Source organism: Hypanus sabinus, chromosome 15 (assembly GCF_030144855.1).
Source record: "Hypanus sabinus isolate sHypSab1 chromosome 15, sHypSab1.hap1, whole genome shotgun sequence".
Lineage (NCBI taxonomy): Eukaryota > Metazoa > Chordata > Chondrichthyes > Myliobatiformes > Dasyatidae > Hypanus > Hypanus sabinus.
The window spans coordinates 56,951,860-56,973,791 of NC_082720.1; the positions used below are offsets into that span (position 1 = coordinate 56,951,860).

Below are 21,932 nucleotides of genomic sequence, written 5' to 3' on the forward strand. Positions count from 1 at the left end.
ATCTCCAAGTACTGATCCACGCTCTAAGCCCATCTGCTTTGTTCACAACACTCCTTGCATTAAAATAGACGCATCTCAAATCTTCAGTATGAGCGCGTCCCTTCTCTGTCACCTGCCTATCCTTTCTCTTGCACTGTCTACAAGCTTTCTCTCTTTGTCAGCCAATCTCCTCTACCGCACTCTCTTCAGTTCTGTTCCCACCCCCCCCCCACCCCCACCAACAATTCTAGTTTAACCTCTCCCCAGTAGCCTTTGCAAGCCTCCCCGCCAGGATATTGTTCCCCCGAGATTCAAGTGAAACCCATCCTTTTTATGCAGGTCACACCTGCCCCAAAAGAGGTTCCAATGATCCAGAAATATAAAACCCTGCCGCTGCTCCAATCCCTCAGCCACTCATTTATCCTCCACCTCATCCTATTCCTTTTCTCACTGTCAAGTGGCACAGCCAGTAATCCGGAGATTACTAACTTTGCGGTCCTGTTTCTCAACTTCTTTCCTAGCTCCCTATAGTCTTTTTTTCAGGACCTCTTCCCTTTTCCTACCTATGTCATTGGTACCAATATGTACCACAACCTCTGGCTGTTATCCCTCCCACTGCAGGATATCTTGGACGCGATCTGAAACATCCCGGACCCTGGCACCTGGGAGACAAACTACCATCCGAGTTTCTTTGCTGCGCCCACAGAATCGCCTATCTGACCCCTTAACTATAGAGTTCCCTATCACTACTGCCTTTCTCTTACGTTCCCCACCCTTCTGAGCCACAGGGCCAAACACAAGGCCAGGGGCACGGCCACTGCTGCTTCCCACAGGTACGTTGTTCCCCCCAACCCCTAAAAGTACTCAAACAGGAGTACTTTTGTCAAGGGGTACAGCCACAGGGGCACTCTCTAGTACCTGACTCTTCCCTTTCAGCTTCCTGACTGTGACCCAGTTGTCTGTCTCCCGTGGCCCTGGAGTAACCATCTGCCTATATGTCCTCCCTATCACCTCCCCGCTCTCCCTGACCAGGCGAAGGTCATCGAGCTGCATCTCCATTTCCCTAACTCGGCCCCTCAGGAGCTGCGGTTCGACACACCTGACGCAGATATGGCCGTCCGGGAGGCTGGGAAACTCCAGGAGCCCCCACATCTGACACCGAGCATAGAAAACTAGCCTCACACACATACTACCTCCTTTCCGCAATTAACACAGTTAAACCTACCTTGCCTCGTCCCATTACCACCTAAGCCCGTTTAGCCAAAGCCCTACCACTCTGCTGCCTCTCCGTCGGATGCCCGCTGGATATGGCTGCCTTCTTTTTAAAAGTTTCGCCCTTAAACCCCGAGTAGTAAAAAACTCCGAAAAATCAGTCGTCCACTGGCAGCCTTCTTGCTCCGAGTTAAAAAGGCTGCGAGTGATTGGCTGATTTTTCTGTTAAGGTTCCCTTTTTAGTCTCTCTTACCGTACTTAGTGTAGTAAATTGCTCTTATCTATTCTTCATGCCGGATGTTGGAGTCCTGAGATACCCAAATTCTTCCAGGGAACTACTCCGCGTGAAGTGTATCAGGCTGCAGCTCCTTGAAGACCATCTTAGAGATCTGGAGCTAGAGCTGGATGACCTTCGGCTTGTATGGGAGAGTGAGAAGATAATTGACCAGAGTTACAGGAAAGTAGCCTCCCCGAAATTGCATGAGGCCAGTACCTGTGTGACTGCCAGAAGGAATGGAAATGTGAATAGGCAGCAGCACAGAGCACACCTGTGGTCATTTTCCTCAATAATAAGGAGATCCTTTTGGAGACTGCTGTGGAGGGTGACCTCCCAGAGGAATTCCACGGAGAGCGGGATACTGGCACTGAGCATAAGTCCGTGTTGTAGAAGGGAAGGAGGGAGAATAGGGGAGCAGTAGTGATAGAGGACTCAATAGTCAAGTGAACAGACAGGGTATTCCGTGGAGGCGAATGGGACACTCAAATGGTATATTGCCTCCCAGGTGCGTGGGTCGGGACGTCTCGGATAGCATCCACAACATTTTGGGTTGGGACGGAGTGCACACAGATGTCTTGCTACATATTGGTACAAATTACATAGGAAGAAAAGGCAATGAGGTCCTGAAAGGAGAATTTAGAGAGCAAGGTAGAACGCTGAGAAGCAGGACCTCCCTGGCAGTAATTTCTGAATTGCAGACTGTGCCACACGCCAGCGAAGGTGGAAGCAGGAAGACTTGGCAGGTTAATGTATGGCTGAGAAGCTTATGTATGGGGCCAAGCTTCAGGTTCTTACATCATTGGGATCTCTTCTGGGAGAGGGATGTCCTGTACAAAAGGAACGAGTTGCAGCTGAACCCGACTGGGACTAATATTTTCGCGGGTAGATTCGTTAGAACTGATGGAGAGGGTTTAAGCTAATGTGGTAGAAGTGTGAGAACTAGATTGAAGGGACTCATGATAGGACGGATGAAACAAAAGCAAAGATAGCGTGCAGTCAGACTATCAGGAAGGACAGGCAGATAATAGGAAATAATTGCAGCCTGCAGGGTGAAACCTGGAAACCGGTAGTCATGGTAGAACAGAGACAGCAGAGCACCCCTGTGGCCGTTCCTATCAACAATAAGTATACCGTTTTGGATACTGTTGGTGAGGATGACCTGCCAGGAACAAGCTGCAGTGGTCCTGTCTCTGGCACTGAGGTTGGACCCTCGACTAGGAAGAGAGGAGGGAAGAGAAGAGAGCGGTAGTGATAGGGTATTCTATAGTCAAGGGGGCGGATAGGAGATTTTGTGGGGAAGATCGGGAGTCTCGGATGGTATGTTGCTTCCCTGGTGCCGGGGTCTGAGACATCTCAGATCGGGTGCCGGTTATTCTCGAGAGGCAGGGCAAGAATCCAGATGTTGTGGTCCATGTGTGGACCAACGACGTGGGTAGGATGAGTGAGGGGGTCCTGTGTAGGAGTTAGGTGCGAAGCTGCAGACCAGGACCACCAGGGTAACAATCTCAGGATTGCTACCTGTGCCACGTGCGAGTGAGACAAGGAACAGAAAGATTATACAGATTAATACGTGGCTAAAAGGATGGTGCAGGAGGGAGGGCTTCAGGTTTTTAGATAATTGGGCTTTGTTCCAGGGAAGGTGGACAGAAGGTGGAACTTCTGTTCCGAAGGGACAGTTTATACCTGAACTGGAGTGGTACTAACATTCTTGCAGGGAAGTTTGCTAGTGCTTCTTGGGGGGGGGGGGGGTTTAAACAAAATTTGCAGGGGGCGGGGATCCAGAGTGAGAGAGAGGATAGCGACATGAAGAATAAAGGACAGGTAGGGACTACACGGTTCCGGAATATTAAGTGTGTAGTAGAGAAAGGAGAGGCGAAACAAGTGATAAGGAGGACACATGTACGAAGGGATGGTCTGACGGAACATGGAGTTAAATGTGCAGAAAGAATAGGTAGATTTTTGGAAGGACAGCAAAATTCTAGGGGCGTATAGCCCGATGGGTGTTTGGGGAGCTGGGTTAAGCACAATAGGCAGAGATTCAAACAGAGAGAGGAGAAATGGGCTAAAAATTCTATATCTGAATGCACGATGTGTCAGGAATAAGGCGGATGAGCTTAAAGCTCAGGTGCGAATGGATAACTATGATGTCGTTGGGATAATGGAGACATGGCTGCAGGGGGATCAGACCTGGGAAATGAATGTAAAAGGGTATAAGTGCTATCATAGGGACAGAAATGTGGGCAGAGAGGATGGGGTGGCCCTGTTGATGAGGAATGAGATTCAGTCCTTTGCAAGGGGGGACATAGGATCAGGAGAAGTGGAGTTTGTGTGGATAGAATTGAGGAACAGTAAGGGCAAAGGACCCTAATGGGTGTTCTCTATAGGCCACCAAACAGTAGCATGGATATTGGATGCAAGTTGAATAGGGAGTTAACATTGGTATGCGGCAAACGTAATGTCGCAGTAGTTATGGGAGATTTCAACATGCAGGTGAACTGGGAGAATCAGCTTGGTGCTGGACCACAGGATAGGGAGATTGTAGAGTGCCTACGGGATGCATTCTTGGAACAGCTTGTACCAGAGCCGACCAGGGACAAGGCTATTCTGGATTTAGTGTTATGTAATGAACAGGATTTGATAAGCGATCTTGAAGTAAAGGAGCCATTAGGAGGTAGTGATCATAATATGATAAGTTTTTATCTGCAATTTGAGAAGGATAAGGGCAGCTTGGAGGTGTCAGTGCTGCAGTTGAACAAAGGAGACTATGGTGCCATAAGGGAGGAGCTGGCCAAAGTTAACTGGACGGATATCCTAGCAGAAAAGACAGTGGAACAGCAATGGCAGGTATTCTTGGGAATAATGCACAAGGTGCAAAATCAGTTCATCCCCCAGAGAAGGAAGGATTCAAAGGGGGGAAAGGGGCCACAGTGGTTGACAATGGAAGTCAGAGATTGCATAGCATAAAAAAAAGGAAGTATGACAGAGCTAAGGTGAGTGGGAGGACAGATGATTGGGAAATTTTTAAGGAGCAACAGAACTACATCCTAGGATGTATTGTAGTATCAAAAATTCTGCATTTTACAAATTCAAGTACAAAATTAAATAATTCATATTTAGGTCTAGCTTTATTAATATTTTATTTATTCGTGATAGATTTTCATTCTTTATATCTTTTGTATTTTTGTTTCTCTGCTTTCAGCCAGTAAGTTTTAACATTAGTTCTGCTATTCCCATTCGCGCGTCTTTTCTTCACCTGGACCTGCAACCAGCTCGCTATCATTTTAAACCATTGTTGCAGTTAGTTCATGGTATACATAAGTGAGTTTTGATTACGGTCTAACGGAAGAGATGCAAAAACTTATTATTACAAACCCAACCAGAGGAAAATGTTGCCAATGTCAGTAAAATAATTGAGTATATCACAAACATAAAGAAAGTGTAAATTCGCCACAGTTAAAGATGAAGAAAACGCTGAAATCTAAGTGAGAGGTTATGGATTCTGCATAATGGTGATTATGGATTTGAGCGATATGTAAACGAAAACATATTTTGCCTTGTTTAGAAATGCAGCTGAGATTGCAACAAATTCCCTCAAATAGGACATAAATTTTATTCTAATTGCGCAATAATTATCTTTATATATATGAGCGACAGAATAACTCTTTTATATATTTATCATCGCTTAGATAACGTGTTTTGTTCAAATATCTATAAACTGTTCTCCTTTGCAATGTCATTTCAAATTATTTTACGGTTTCTAAAAAAGTTTTTAGTTTAAGACTAACTGGAGTACAGTTTTGACAATATTCTCAGTGTAGTTATAGGCTGAGACTCTTTGTGTCGCTGTCTACCAATAAGGAGGTGAAATGCAGCCAGTGATCCACCACCCATCCCCCTATTAACCAGGAAAGGAAGCAAAATAATGGCGGTGTGTGTGCGAACGCAGCGAACCAACTGTTCAACCGATCGTAATATTTCAGTTTATTTACCGCAATAAGGGTATTGGTTTGGATCTGATGGAGGATGATGTAAACAAAAATCTTTTCTCAGGTATTTACAATCTATCACACAGAAGGAATAGCACAAAAAACATGCACTGTCTGCACGGAAAGTCGGTGATATCATCCATCTTTTTGCTTTGTGTGTGCAGTCTGGTTTCCGGACAGATTCGATACTCCATTCCAGAAGAGCAAGAACTCGGTGCCTTTGTCGGAGAACTCGGAAAAGATCTGGGTTTGAGTATTAAAGACCTGCCGAGCCGTAAATTTAGAATTGTTTCCTCCGCTTCCAAACAATATTTGGATGTAAATAGCATAAATGGAATCTTATTTGTGAGTGCAAGAATTGACAGAGAGCAGTTATGTGGACAAAGTGATAACTGTGCATTGCTCATGGAAGCCGTGATTGAAAATCCTGTGGAACAGTACCGAGTGGAGGTTGAAATACTGGATGTAAACGATAATTCCCCGATTTTTCAGAAAAATGAAATACGTTTGAAAATATCAGAATCTACGATACCCGGAGCACGTTTTCTGTTGGAGGGCGCGAACGATCCGGATGGAAGAAATAATTCTATTCGTACGTACCAGCTCACTAAAAATGACCATTTTACATTAGATGTACAAAGTCTTGGGAAGTGGAAGTTACCCGAATTAGTGCTACAGGGCAACCTCGACCGGGAAAAACAATCAGCTTACAATTTGTTACTGACTGCTATTGACGGCGGTGCACCAGAAAGGTCGGGTACTGCTCGTATAACAATTGATATCATGGATGTTAATGATAATGTACCAGTTTTTGAAAAATCGATGTATAGTGTTAATCTAATGGAGAATGTGCTGCTAAATTCTTTGGTGATTAAGCTTAACGCGACTGATTTAGACGAAGGTACAAATGGCGAAGTCATTTATTCTTTCAGCAGTTACAATGAGCCAAGAATAACTGAAATATTTACGATTGAACCCGAAACTGGGGAGATCCGTACAAAAGAAATGTTGGATTTTGAAGAAACTGATGTTTATCAGATTCATGTAGAAGCTAGAGACAGGAGTATGCAGTCATTATCTACACATTGTAGTGTGCGGGTGGAGATTACAGACGTCAATGACAATACTCCTGAGTTAACAATTAATTCTGGAGCTGAAACAATCAGTGAGGATGTTGCGATGGGAACTTTAATCGCTTTGATTGGCGTAACTGACCGAGATTCCAATAAAAATGGATATATCGATTGTTCTGTTTCACCCACCTTACCCTTTAACCTGGAATCTTCCTTTAGTAATTCTTACAGACTCGTCACAAATGCAAAACTGGATAGAGAAACCGCTCCTCAACATAAAATAACTGTAACTTGCAAAGACCGTGGGATCCCGCCGTTATCGACCATCCAGACAATTGTGGTAAATATCTCAGATATAAATGATAATACACCACGCTTTACGCAGCCGTCCTACACGGCCTATGTGGCGGAAAACAATGAACCTGGCAGTTACATCGGATCAGTGACAGCTCTGGATCTTGACACTGATCGAAATTCACAGCTGTTTTACACAATTCTGGAAAGCCAGATTGAATCAGTCCCCATATCATCCTATCTCTACATTAACTCAAACAATGGAAGCATCTATTCAATACGACCATTTGATTACGAGCAATTTAGAAGTTTTCAGTTTCATGTTCGAGCTCAGGATTCCGGCTTACCATCACTCTCAAGCGACGTTGCAGTGAACGTGATAGTCTTGGATCAAAATGACAATCCACCTGTCGTACTATCAAGTCCAACCGAAGGCAACACCAGTTTGCGTGTCCCACGATCTGCAGATCCTGGATATTTGATAACAAAGATCATTGCCTTTGATGCAGACTCCGGTAAAAATGGAAAACTTTCTTATGAACTTCTACAGTCCAGCGATCCGGGTCTCTTTGTAGTTTCATATAGTTCAGGGGAAATAAGAAATATCCGGCAATTTAAGGATAGCGACGCAACTGCTCAGAGACTCGTTGTCCAGGTGAAAGATAACGGTTATCCCGCACTCTCTACCACGACCACTTTTACATTGACAATAGTTGAGGAACAGTCGGAGGGTCTGGTTGACGTCAATGAAGCGAGTGACGATTTGGAAGACACGCAGAGGTTGTCCTTTTATATAATAATTTCTTTGGGAGCAACATCTTTTATTCTTTTAATTGTCATAATTTTCCTTGTTGTGGCTATTTGCCCCACGGGCACCAATCCTGCTTCCAGACGTGCCTGTGCTACTAAGTGTTGCAGCAGGAGAGATTTGGAATACAAGAATTCGGCAGCTAACATGCATATTGTGCCAGATTCCCACTTCCTTCCCAGTATCCTTGAGATTCAGGGAAATGGATCTCTTTCAGGAACACACTCATATAAAATTCGTTCCGCGAAGGAACCAGCGGAAATAATTTTCACACCATTCGATCCGCAACTGCATGGAACTATTGAAATGCGCTCTAAATATGTGCCGGCAGAAAATACAAAAACCAGGAACAGTCGGTCGGATGGGGTGAGTGTAATAGAATTGATAGTAAATTACAATGTTATATCAAAATTCTGCCCTCAATTCCAAGTACAAAATAACTTTTATTTGTGATTCAATTCCTTATGTTTTTGTTTCATATATTGTTAACTTATATTTAAGTCGATCTCATGACAATGTTACTTCTCGATTTCTCAAACGTATTTCTTGCACCTGATCTAACCAAGCAATAGAACTTATAAGCAACACACACAAAATGCTGGAAGAACTCAACAAGCTTGGCAGCATCTATGGAAAAGAGTCGGCGTTCGGGACCAGACCCTTATACAAGACCGGCCCTGAAGAAGGCTGTCGGCCCGAAATGTTGACTGTTTATTCTTTTCCATATATACTGCCTGGCCTGCTCTCTTCCTCCAGCATTTTGTGTGGGTTGCTTTGGATCTCCAACATCTACTGATTTAATCAACGTTCAGTGAATGCCTTGTAGTTGCACGGTACGTGTCCTCCCATGTCTCGAGGTATTATTCACATCAGTTTAGTCTTACTTCTGCTTGCAAAATGCTCTATTCCGACTTCTCCAATTCCTATCAAAATAATTTATTCTCTAAAATCCCATAACCAAATCTATTGTAATCCTCAATCTCTGATCTAAGAGCTATTCTGTAAACCTATGGTATTGCTGAGCTGCAGCACCATCTGGGATCTTGCAATGCTGCTGAAATGCTGGCATCAGCACGACATTGCAGAAAATTATTTCTGTCTATGCTGCTGACAAAAAAAATACTCCTGTAGGTTGTCACCCAACCTACACTCAGTTGTTAATAATCTGTTGTTCACATTCGTGGCAAATATCACTTACACATGAAAAACCAGCTCAACAAATGCTGATTTATTTTAGCATTTACCACACAGATTTATTTTAGCATTTTACAAAGACCTCCGGAAAAATTGAAGTTAATTAGCACGAAGATGAAGTGAATCTAATTTTAGGAGTCATATCTCGTTCAAGTAAAATGTTCTTGGAAGTTCGTATACAAATAATCCAACAACAAGACATCACTTTGGGAGTTTCTCACGACAATTCTAATCATCCATGACTGCTTAATAAAAGGCAGTCTTTTTAATGAAAAAGGCCATTTGATGACTGTTGAAGAGTTAACACTTTTGCCACAACCTGATGTTCACTTTTAAACATAAAAGCTGGATCAGCCAAACAAATAACTTTATGACATGGTTTTAAAGTTATATCAATGACAGGATATGCCGTTGAGAGTGATTCACCTATTGACAAGTAGTCTTTCTAGGATAAACGAGATAAAAATAAATCAGCGAAATTCGGATAATCTCTACTTGAGTAGTTCAGGTTTATCATCGCTGACATATCTCATTTTTTGCGCAGCAGTGAAGTGCAATACATAAAATTCATACAGTACTGTGCAAAGTTCTTATGCACCTTGAGCGTGTTTAATTATATATAACGAAATGTGCCTAAGATATTTGCACAGTACTGTAGGAGCGGAATTAGACAATTTCGCTTATGGAATCTGCTCCATATTCCATCCTGGCTGATTTATTATTATATCATGGCTGCCTCAAATTCGGTCTGTCGTCAGGAGCAAGGGGGTGTCACTGCAAGTGAGGCGGCTAATGGATTCAAGAGATAATCATGGAGGACCCTCAGCACTTGAGCTAGTCCTACAGGTCTGAGATTCTGGCTCCCTGTGTGGATGAGAGTGGAGCGCTGTGGGAAGGATGAATAACCTGACTGTGGCACCAAAGTTCAGGGAATCATGCAAGGGTGGGGGAGGGAGAAGAGAAATGTAATATTGTCAGGGGAATAGACAGGGTTCTCTGTCGCGAGGGTAGAGTGCCTCAACGGTTGTGTTGGCTGCCTAGTTCCCAGTTTCGGGGCATCTTACCGGACCTGCAGAGAAATTTGCAGTAGGCGGGGTAAGATTCAGTTATCGTGGTCCATGTGGGTACTAACGACTTAGGTAGAACAAGGGAAGACATTCTGCTGAGGGAATTTGATCAGCGAGGGGCTAACTTAAAAAGCACAACCAAAAAGGTGATCATCTTTGGATTTACGCCTGAGCCACGTACAAATTAGCATAGGATCAAGAAGATTAGAGAGGTAAATCCGTGGCTCAAGGATTGATGTAGGAAAGGTAGGTTGGAATGACAAAAAAAAGAGAAAATCTACAAGGGTTTCGACCCGAAATGTCGACTGTCCTTTTTTCCTATAATAACAGCCGGACCTGCTAAATTCCTGCAGCATTTTGTGTGAGTTGTTCCAACGGGACGGCTCCGCCTGAACCGTGATGGGTCATGGATATTAGTGAATCGCAATAGGGCTGCGGATAAGTCGTTAAGCTAAATAGTGTGGTGGTGGTGGGTTCAACAGACTGGAGAAGTATGTATAAAGTAAAAGAGGTAAGTGTGGATAAGGCAAATTAAAAACAAAAAAAAGAGAAAAGTAAGAGTGGAGCAAAGAAAAATCAAGTACAAAATATTAAAAGAATCCAAGACTTTAAAAGCACAATGAGCATAAAAACAGTTTATCTGAATGTCCGGAGTATTCAAAACAAGGTCAGTGAACTTGTGGCACAAATCAGTAAAACGGGGTATATCTGATAGCTGTTACAGAAACGTGGTTGCAGGGTGGAGAGGATTGAGAAGTAAATATCCACGGATATCATGTAGTACGGAAGGATTGGGAGGAATGTAAAGGAGGTGGGATAGCGCTGTTGATTAAAGATGAGATCAGGGCGACAGTGAGACACAATATCTGATCTAAAGAGCAGGAAGTTGAATCCATCTGGAAATAGGAATAGTTAAGGGAAAAAAAATCACTGGTCACCGTATAATAACATTGCAAGTGGCACAAGCAATAAACAGAGAAATACCCGAGGCGTATAAGAACAGAACAGCAGTATCGCAGGGAACTTCAACTCGCACATAGATTGAGTGAATCATAGTAATCGAGGCAGTCTTCAGGAGGACGTCATGGAATGCATCCTTGATAGCTTTCTTGAACAGAAGGTGATCTTACCTTAGATCTGGTTCTTGGCAATGAGACAGGTAAAATTAGTGATCTTGTAATTAGCGATTCTCTTGTAAAGATTGATCACAGTATGAATGAGTTTCCCATACAAATGGAGCGTGCAATAGTTCGATCGAAAACCGCTGTATTATGCATAAACAATGGAAACTACAATGGGACAAGGGAGGATTTGGCTAGTGTAAACTATGAACAGAAGCTATATGGTGGGATAGTTGATAAACAGTGGAAGACATGGAAAGAGGTTTTTTGCGGTACTCTACAGAAGTATATTCCAGTTAAAAGCAATGACTGTAAGGGTGGGGAAAGCCAGCCTTGGATAACTAAGGAAATAAAAGTAAGCAGCAAAGTTCTCGTGTGTAGAAAGTCACCAGGAGTTCTGTGAATCTGGAAGATTAGGAAAACTTTAAAAAGCAACAATGAAACACTGAGCGAGCAATAAAGAAAGGGACCATAGATTAGACAATAGATAATAGACAATAGGTGCAGAAGTAGACCATTCGGCCCCTCGAGTCTGCACCGCCATTCTGAGATCATGGCTGATCATTCCCTATCAATACCCAGTCCCTGCCTTGTCCCCATATCCCTTGATACCCCTATCCATCAGATATCTATCTAGCTCCTTCTTGAAAGCAGCCAGAGAATTGGCCTCCACCGTCTTCCGAGGCAGTGCATGCCACACCTCCACAACTCACTGGGAGAAGAAGTTCTTCCTCAACTCTGTTTTAAATAACTGACCTCTTATTCTCAATCCATGCCCTCTGGTACTGGACTCTCCCAACATCTGGAACATATTTCCTGCCTTAATCCTATCAAATCCTTTAATTATCTTAAACGTTTCAATCAGATCTCCTCTCAATCTCCTCATTTCCAGTGTGTACAAGCCCAGTCTCTCCAAGCTCTCTGCGTAAGACAGCCCTACCATCACAGGAATCAACCTAGTGAATCTACGCTGCACTTCCTCAACTGCCAGAATGTCCTTCCTTAAACCTGGAGACCAAAACTGTACACAATATTCCAGGTGTGGTCTCACCAGGGCCCTGTACAAATGCAAAAGGACAAAATTTTATGATAATAAACTAGCACAAAATATGAAAACGGATACTAAAAGTTTTTATAATTATATAAAGCAGAACATGTTGGTCCCTTGGAGGACGAGAAGGGGGAGTTGACATTGGGTAATGAGGAAATGTCCGAGCTTTGAATTACTATTTTGCGTCGCTCTTCATGGTGGCAGGCTTATCTGACGTGCGAAAGATAGAAGTTATGGTGCGATGGGAGGTGCGGACCTCAATACAATAGCTATTTCTAAAGAGGTAGTTCTGTGCAAACCTGGGCCTGATATAGATAAGTTCCCAGATCCTGATGGAATGCATCCCAGAATACTGAGAAAAAATGGCAAAAGCTTTAGTAGCTTTGCTGAAAATTTACCTAAAATCTGTGGACTCTGGGTAATTCCGGCGGACTGGAAGACGGCATATGTCACGCCACTGTTCAAAAAAAAAAACGATGTAGGCATAAAAAAAGTAACTGAAGGCCTGTAGTTGGAAAGATGCTTGAAGCTATCGTTAAAGAAGAAATAGTTAATAATCTGGAAAGAAAAGGATCTATCAGGCAGACGCGATGTGAATTCAGCAAAGCCAGGTCCTGTTTAACAAACTTACTGGGGTTCTTTGAGGCAGGTGCTGAGCCCGCAACTGTTCATAATATGCATTAATGACTTTGAAGATGGGACTGAGTATAGTGTATCTAAGTTTGCAGGTGACACTAAATTGAGTGGAAAATCAAATTGTGCAGAAGATAAGCACAATCTGCAGAGAGCAATAATAGGTTGTGAGTTGGCACGGGTCTGGCTGTGGGTCTGGCAGATGGAGTACAGCGAGGTCATCTAGTTTGCAAGAAAAAATGGAAGATCAGATTATTATTTAAATGGCAAAAATTGCTGCTGTGCAGAGGGACTTCAGATTACTGGTGTATGAGTCACAAAAGGTGGTTTGCAGGTGCAGCAGGCTATCAGGAAGGCAAATAATATGTTGGCTGTCATTACTAGAGGGATTGGATTTGAGCAAGGAACTAATGCTGTAATTGTACAGGGTATTAGTGAGGCCTCGCCTGGATTACTGCGTGCAGTCCTGGTCTCATTACTTGGCGAAGGATATACTGGCTTTGGAGGCCGATTAGAGGAGGTTCACCAGGGTGATTCCAGAGATGAGGGGGTCAGACTATGAGAAGAGATGGACTTCTTGGGACTGTACTCGCTAGAATTCGCTAGAATTCTGAAGAATGAGAGGAGATATGATAGAAACATATGCAGTTATGAAAGGGATAGATAAGAGAAGCAGGAAAATTGTTTCCACTGGTCGGTTGAACTAGAACTAGGGAACATGGCCTCGAGATTCGGGAAGTAGATTTTGGACAGAGAGGAGGAAGAACTGCTTTTCCCAGATAGTGGTGATTCTGTGGCATTCTCTGCCAAATGAAGCAATGGAGGCTGCCTCGATAAATATACTTAAGACATGGTTGGATAGATTTTTGTATAGCAGAGGAGTTAAGGGTTATAGGGAAAAGGGAAAAATCCCTTATAGGGAAAAATCCAATTTTCCTCTCAGCCCCAAAAATCAAACTTCTAAATAGAGTATAAAACATAGAAAATCGAACAGCATATGACCTTTGGCACATGATGTTGTGCCAATCGTTTAAACATAAGACCATAAGGTATAGGAGCAGAATTAAACCAGTTGCCCCATCGAGCTTGCTCAACCATTTCATCATGGCTAATCCAAACTCTTTTCAGCCTCAACATCCTGCCTTCTTCCCATATTTCTTCATGGCATGACTAATCAAGAATCTATGAACCTCTGCCTTAAATATGGAAAAAATATTTGGCATTCACAGCTCCCTACAGCAAACGATTCCACAGATTCACCACCGTCTGTCTGAAGAAATTTCTCCTCGTCTCCATTCTAAAAAGACAGCCCTCAATTCTGAAGTAATGTCCTCTGGTCTTGGACTCTCCCACTATAGGAAAAGTCCTCTTCACATCTGCTCTATCAAGTCCTTTCACCAGTCGATGGTTTTAAAAGCGATTACCTCTCATTCTTCTGAATTATAGTGAATACACTCCCAGAGCCATCAGACTTCCTTCATATTACAAGCTTGGAATATTTTTGTGAAATTGGTATCATTTTTATGAACCTCCTTTGAACCCCGCTCCAGTCTCTCAGATTCTACTCCTCTTAAAATGAATTCATAACAGCATATAAAAGGTGTATAGAATAATACTCAAAGTTTTAAATCTTAATGAACAGAGAATAAGAAATAAGGTGGATGACCTTGTTGCACTTTGGCATAACTGTCGGGTATAATGTTCTGGCCGTCACTAAGTCTTGGCTGAAGGATCTTTGCACTTGGGAGCTGAATGTCCAAGGTTACACATTGTATCGAAGGGATAGGAAGGTAGGCAGCAGGGGTGGCGTGACTCTGCTGATAAAGAATGGCATCTAATCAATAACAATGGAAGATGTTGAATCCTTTTTGGGTTGAATTAAGAAACTGCAAGTATAAAACGATCCTGATGGTAGCTATATAGAGACCCCCAAACAGTAGGTTGGAAGCAAACTACAGATTACAACGGAAAATTAGAAAAGCTATCTCAAAAGGGTAATGTTATGAAAGTCAAGGAAGACATTAACTTGCAGACAGATTAAGAAAATCAGACAGGTAATGGGTCTTAAGTGTGCGAATTTGTTGAATACCTACTAGATGGCATTTTAGAGCAGCTTGTCGCTGAGCCTACTATGGATTGGCTATACAGGATTGGGTAATATATAATAAACTGGAGCCAGTTAGGGAGCGTAAGGTAAAGGAATCCTGAGGAGCCAATGATCACACTATAATTGAGTTCAACTTGAAATTTGATAGGGAGAAAGTAAAGTCTGACTTAGCATTATTTCGTTGGAGTAAAGGAAATTCTAGTGGTATGAGACAGGCCAAAGTAAATTGGAAGGAGACCCTGGCAGGGCTGACAGCAGAGCAGCAGTGGTTTGATTTTATGGAACAAAATGAGGAAGGTGTAAGATAGATGCATGCCAAAATCAAAGAAATACTCAAATGGCAATGTAGTACAACCGTAGCTGACAATGGAAGTCAAAGCTAACGTAAAAGCAAATTAGAGACCATACAACAAAGCAATAATTAACGGGAAGATGGAAGATTGTGAAGCTTTATTTTAACCCACAGAAAACAACTAAAAGAATTATTGGAAAAAGATAAAATATGAAACCAAGGTAGCAAACAATATCAAGGTGGATAGAAAAGGTTTTTTCCAGTATACAAAAAAATACAAGAAATGCAAGTGGATATACAACCGCTAGAAAACGAGGCCAGGGAAATAGAAGTGGAAGAGAAGCTGAATAACAATCAGGAAAAAAAGCAGATCAAATTTATCCCAGCCTTTATCTAGGTTATTGTTTCACCATCTGCACGCAATAACTGCAAGATATATTGAATACAAATGAAACTGCATTTATGCGTCTGGATTACACTGAAGTATTGCTCATTTTTGAAATTATTGGCGTTGGTTGGACTTAGGAATTGCCATGAGGAACTACTGAGACGGGTGTGATTGGAATATTTGGCTTCCAGTGATCATAATATCGGTCTGGAACGAAGCATGACTCTTGATTCATTCACCACCCTTGAAGGCAAATATACTGGCTTAGATATTACTGACTAATACTCTCGCCCGCCTTCGTCCAAATTGTGATGTAGCTTCACGGCATGGAGTCTGGTTGTCCGAGAATATGGTTCAACACACTTTTTCTGCAACAACTAGAAATGAACGATATGTACTTCCATTGAAGGAGCATTCTGATAACCAAGGTCGACGTCACGTTCAGAATTAAACGTGTTCTGTTCTGATAAAGCAATTATTTTTATTTTCTAAAAGCTGAAATCCTGGAGAGTTCAAACTGTGGCACAGCATTTGGACCTTGTGAATACTGATATCAAAAACCTCTATAGAATGGTTCGATAGAAGTCTTAAACATTTGATTTCGAAGGTCATTGACAATGTTTATCTGAAATCATAATGCTTTCTTTGAAGTTCCTGGGCACTTACAAGTTTAAGAATTACGTTTAAGTTAAAGATAATAGCCTGTATGGAGCAGTAGCGATGCCAACAGAAATTGTAATTTTCCACAGGCAATAGCAAATCTATACCCCAATTATTTGGTGTACCAATTCAAGAACATTCACATGTGGATATTAAGGTCAGTTGTGCTTATTGATGAACTTATGAGGATTCTTTCTGAGATTTGCACTCTTTCTCAAATTTTAAGCGTTGTCAAATAATGTTGCATTGACTTTGTCTTCTGTTCTACACTTCAGTCTGCATCAAGTGGTTCTTAATCACCTGTTGCCAATCCTTGGCATATTCCATGTAATAAATCATCTGTAACTTTTTACCAGCAGCTTTCGCGTGCTGAAGAACACCATCAGACTTTTACGTGCAAACATCGAAATTAACGAAAACAATTGACTAATATAAAATAGTCCACTATCCTAAATATCTTGTCAAGTCTTAAACCCATAGCACGTCAGGCCGCTGATAATGCTGTATATATGTAGTTCTTTTTTTTAATTTTCTGCACCAGTATATTACTATTTTTGTTATATATTTTTTACCTCTATTTCATTTTACCTCTATTTCATTTCATATGTAATACTTTACCGGGATATCCGCACACATTAAATCCTTTGGATCATTTGACACACGACTCTATGTTTATCGAATGCACTTTCTGGCAAAAGGTACAGAAGCATTCAGGCTCTCACGACCAGACTGTGCAACAGTTACTTCCCCCAAGCCATCGGACTCCTCGATACCCAGAGTCTAGACTGACATCTACCTCATTAATTATTATATTGAAGTTTGTCCTCCACTGTGCTTACTGCCTTGTTTGTTTGTTTGTTTATTCATTTATTATTGTATCATTTGCTTTGTATTGTTTTGTGCACTTTATGTAGTCCTGTGTAGGTCTGTAATCTAGTGTAGTTTTTGTGTTGTTTTACGTAGTCTAGTGTAGCCTTGAGTTGTCTCACGTAGTCTACTGTAGTTTTGTGTTGTTTCATGTAGCACCATGGTCCTGGAGCAACGTTGTTTCGTTTTTACTGTATACTGCAGTATACTGTATACTGTATACTGTATACCAGCAGATTATGGTCGAAATGATAATAAAAAGCGACTTGACTTGACTTAATGAAAGTGTAAAATGATTCATTTAAACATAAATTATTGTGTTAAATCGGTTAAAAATCACAATGAAATGCTGGTGTACACTTGAGAACATACTCACTTGGAGGTGTCATGGTCTAACTGAGGAAGGAGAAAATTACTGAAATTGCAATAATTTTGAACCAATCTTTCTTACTAGGCATACATATCTAGAACAGGAATAGGAAGAAAGTGGAAGTGGTGTATGCAATTCTCAACGTATTGTATCAGCAGAACTTCATAACGTTTGCATAGAGTGTCTCATATATTCCACGTACCCTGTAGTGTCATTCGATGTCTCATGAACATTCGTCATTACCTTTAGTACCTGCACCTGCATTTGTTATTTTCCCCTATTTCCTCAGTTCCCATTGCACCACAGCAGCTTCAACTCTTTCTGTAATATAACCGATGTTTTTTCCTCTAAAAAATGCATTACGACACATTTTCACACATCACGCACATTTGCCGTCTCCTTCTGCACTTCGAGCACATCCCTTTTCATATCTTCTGCTTTTTCCTCGAAACTTGATAACCTGCATACAATTGTCCATTCAGTCCATTTAGCGAACGTAAACTCGAACCCTTCACAGATTTTACATAAAATTTTGACGTCTATCTGCTCCCCAAGCCTATCTCTGAGACATGCCACAAATTGCACAAAAAAATATCTTTCCCTACTTTTTCTTTTCTCTTGGAATCTATTTTATTCTGCCGTTCTATCCATTACAGCACAGCACTTTCATATCTATGTGCCCTGTAGTAACATTCAGCAGAAAAACGGGTCCTTCAGCTCAAAGTATCCATTCTGACAATACGATACCTGTTCTATTAACCAACACTGGACAGTGGCCTTTGTGGCCATGCTGTGTTAAAGAGCTTGACTGGATATTGTTTTAACGATATGATGTGAACAACTGCTTCTGCCTCTTCGTCGAGCACTGTGAGTCCGGATTCACTTACCCTCTGGGTGAAAGCATAAAATTCCTCAGAATTCCTGTAATCCTCATTCCTAACTCTGACCTACGCTGTCTGAATTTAGCCGTTTCTGTTATCGGGAAATTTCACCCTATTCTTCCTTCTATACCTCAAAGAATAACATACCGCTATCAGACCATCTCTCAGTCTCTTTCCTCTAAGGAATGTAACACTATTGTATCCAGAGTCTCATCATAACAGAAATACTTCTCACCATGCAACATTCTGGAAAATGTTCCATTCTCTCCAATATAACCTTGTTCTTTCCAATAGGATGACAACCAGAACTACGCACAATGTTGCAGGTATGACCCACAGATTTTAATATGGGCTCATATTTCTTCTCGGTAGCTTCCAATCTGAAGGCAAGAATATCGATTTCTCTGACCTCCGGTAGATTCTCCCCATTCCCCTTTCTCTCTCTTTCTCGCTTTCCATTCCGGCACCCCACTTAAACATTCTCTTCTCCACATATGCCCATCTTTTCCTTCTGGCGTTCTCCTTTTTGCTTTTCTTCTCTGCTCCACCTTCCTCTCTGATTAGGTTCCTTCATCAGCAGCCCTTTTTCTCTTCCACCTATCACACTACAACTTCTCAATTCATCCACTGTCCCCGCCTACACATCTTTCCCCTCAGCTGGTCTCAATTATCACCTGTCAGCTTGTATTCCTTGCCATCGCACACGTCCTTATTCTAGCTTCCCCTTCACCATTCCTTCCCAGTTCTGACAAAAGAACACGGCTTGTACGTCGTCTCCATAGATGCTACCTGACCTGCTGAGTTCCTCCAACGTTTTGTGCGTGTTGCTATTGATTTTGTTTTCAAGTTGCGCAGTGACTTTTATTCTCTAATACTGTATGACACATCTAATGAAAATAAACATATTATGTGACTTCTTCACTACCCTACCTGCATGTGCTGCCGTTTCTATAGGTCTCTGGATATACACAAATTTAGTTATGATCCTTTGCTTTGTTTCCCGTGATTGATATCTGCAGAGTCACTCTTCAAAATAGAAAACTTGTAATTTAGCTACTCCCTCTTTTACGTAGCGCGGTAAAATCCAGCATTATGTGATCTTTGCCATATTTGCTGGTTGCCTTTCTTTCCCGAGTTATAATCTTACCGTGCACAAAACAAGATAATACGCAACTGCCCAGAACACAATTTGACGAAACGCTGTAACATTAAAACTGTCACAGTGTCGTAAGTGGTCCCATTAGATCAAACACAAAAGCGTTGAGAAGTTTGTTTGTTGCCCAGTGAAGGAAAAAGAACTTTAAATTGCACTTTCAGCTTTTTTATGATATTCTAATACTTAATTGTAACGGCAAACATATTTTCTTTTAAAGTTCAGTCCGTGTAATGGTTTCCCAAAATCACAATCTGGGCCGAGATATCTCGTTAACTGTGCGTTCTGAGAAGGATTTTATGAAATAGGCTTGTATATACTATTTCGAATAATGCCTATTGTACAATATATTGGAAAAGTAATGCACTTTAGCTAAAGACAATGGAGGGAACATTTTACGTCCAAGTCTTGTCGGTGTCATCAATTGTATCTGGTGCTCCAGGTACGACCTCCTCTATATCGCTGAGTGCCGTCATAGATTGGGGGACCGCTTCTTCGAGCTCCTCCTTTCCGTTACCCACAAGAGCTTCCAACATGACAGCAATAACATCGATTTTTATAACTCCTCTTACCCTTCTCGCTTTTTCCATCCTAGCTCCCTACTATCCTTCCCCTTTCTTCACATGTTTTGCGCCTCCCTCGGGTGCTCGTCCTGTTTCCGTTTTTCCAGTGTCCCCCTTCCTCTCCTATCAGATTACCTCTTAAGCAAAACACACAAAAAAAACTGTTGCAGGAACTCAGCAGGCCAGGTATGCCTGTGGAAAAGTGTAAGCAGTCGACATTTTAGGCCGAGACCTTACTTCAGGACTTCGGCACGGATATGGGTTACTAGCCCGAAACATCAACTGTTTAGTTTTTTGCAGAGATCCTGCGTTGCTTTTGATGTCCAGCATCTGCAGATTTTCTCGTATTTGGGATTCCTTCCTTAGCCCTTTACTTTTACAACCTATCAGCTCCAAACTTCTCACTTCACTTCCCTTCCCACACAAAACCACCCTTCACTTGGCTTCTCAAATCATCTGCCTTCCCCTCCCCTGAACTTCATACTTTGGTATCTTATTCCTTCCTTTCCTGTCTTGATGAAAGGTCTCGGCCTGAAACGTCGACTGTTTATTCCTCTCCATTGAAGCTTCCTGACCTGCTGTGTTCCTTTAGCCGTTTTTTATCGTGTATGTTGCCATTTAGCTACATAGCATTTACTCCTACGCTTTATTCTGAAAAAAAAAGTGTCATTTGTTATCTTCTGTTAGCTCTGCTGCTCGCACGTTGCGTACATAAGTCTGAACATACTGTTTTAAAATTCCTCTTCAGTGCAAGCTGCAACTGCCTGCTTAGCCATGTGTTAAGGTAATGTTCTGACAAATTCAGTGTTCAATCTACATTTGATGAACAACAAAATACTGATTGAGGTCACGTCTTCCAAGCCTCTTAAGTATTCAGTTTACCTTTGAAAACAACAATTATAATTTATAAATGGATTCGAAAGCCGTTATTCTTTGTAATAACTGATTGCAATAATAGTGTTGTTCGTTCGATATGATTTATGCAGTGATTTCTTTGGAAGATAAGGTTCATAGTCCACAGTTCCCAGAGCCTAGCTCTTGCAAGCTAAAGTGAAACAGCGAGTGAACTACTGTCCTTTGGGAGATATTAGTTATTCCTGCATCCAAGGTTAGCCACCCCTTCGGCCTTCCACATCTATATTCAAATGTAATACGGATTGGTACGCCAGTGGATGGATTCATACCGTGGATGAAGAAATTTTAAATGATCAACAAAAGTTTAATTGTAACAAAATTAGATCGAAAATTCACAATGATGATAATATTGAAAAAGTATATATAATTAAAGTTAATGTGGCTGTTAGAATTCTTTTTATTTCCAAAAGTAGCCTTTCATCAAATTAAAGAATTGGTGTTTTATTATATGAAAAAGGTATCGTGTTATTTGAGCATTTTCACACTCATAAAGTCCATGCTCTGTTGGATATGCTTTTATTTTTTGTCATTGAATATGTTGATATCAAGGGAACATTGCAGCTGCTCTCGTTTAAAAAATGTGTAGGGATCATCAAAGATTCTTCAATCCGAGCTCAAAAGTGACTTTTATCTTATAAACAATTGCGATTAAGTAAATTAACTTTCATTCACTCAGTTATGAAATAGACTTCATTAATCACACAACTTTTTTGTACACGGCACGCATTCTTTTTCAATAGCCAGAAACTGAGACCCTGGAAAACCAGAGACTGGCTTTATCCTAAAATCAGTGTAGTTATAGGTAAGGACTCTTTGTGTCGCTGTCTACCAATAAGGGAGAGAAATTTATCTGGAGATCCACCACCCATCCTCCAACAACGAGGGATGAAACCAGTCAGCTTATTGACGGATATTTATCTCTTGAGAAGGTTTTGTTTTTTATCATTTTCATCCTCTGTCCAGCATGATAATGACTTAACCAAAGTGGAATAATTAATATCTGAACACAGACAAAACCGGGAGAGTCGAAAATAACGTCGC

At 41.5% G+C, this 21,932-nt stretch overlaps 1 protein-coding gene across 1 annotated transcript in view; it reads left to right on the forward strand.

Moving 5' to 3' along the window:
• Positions 1 to 5,388: 5,388 nt before the first annotated feature.
• LOC132405245 (protocadherin gamma-A10-like) overlaps positions 5,389 to 21,932 on the forward strand; it is a 278,617-nt gene continuing 262,073 nt past the window's right edge. The window contains exons 1-2 of the mRNA XM_059989929.1: positions 5,389 to 7,995; positions 18,467 to 18,515. Coding sequence (XP_059845912.1) covers positions 5,485 to 7,995; positions 18,467 to 18,515 — 2,560 coding nt within the window. The 5' untranslated portion in view covers positions 5,389 to 5,484. The remainder of the gene's footprint in view (positions 7,996 to 18,466; positions 18,516 to 21,932) is intronic.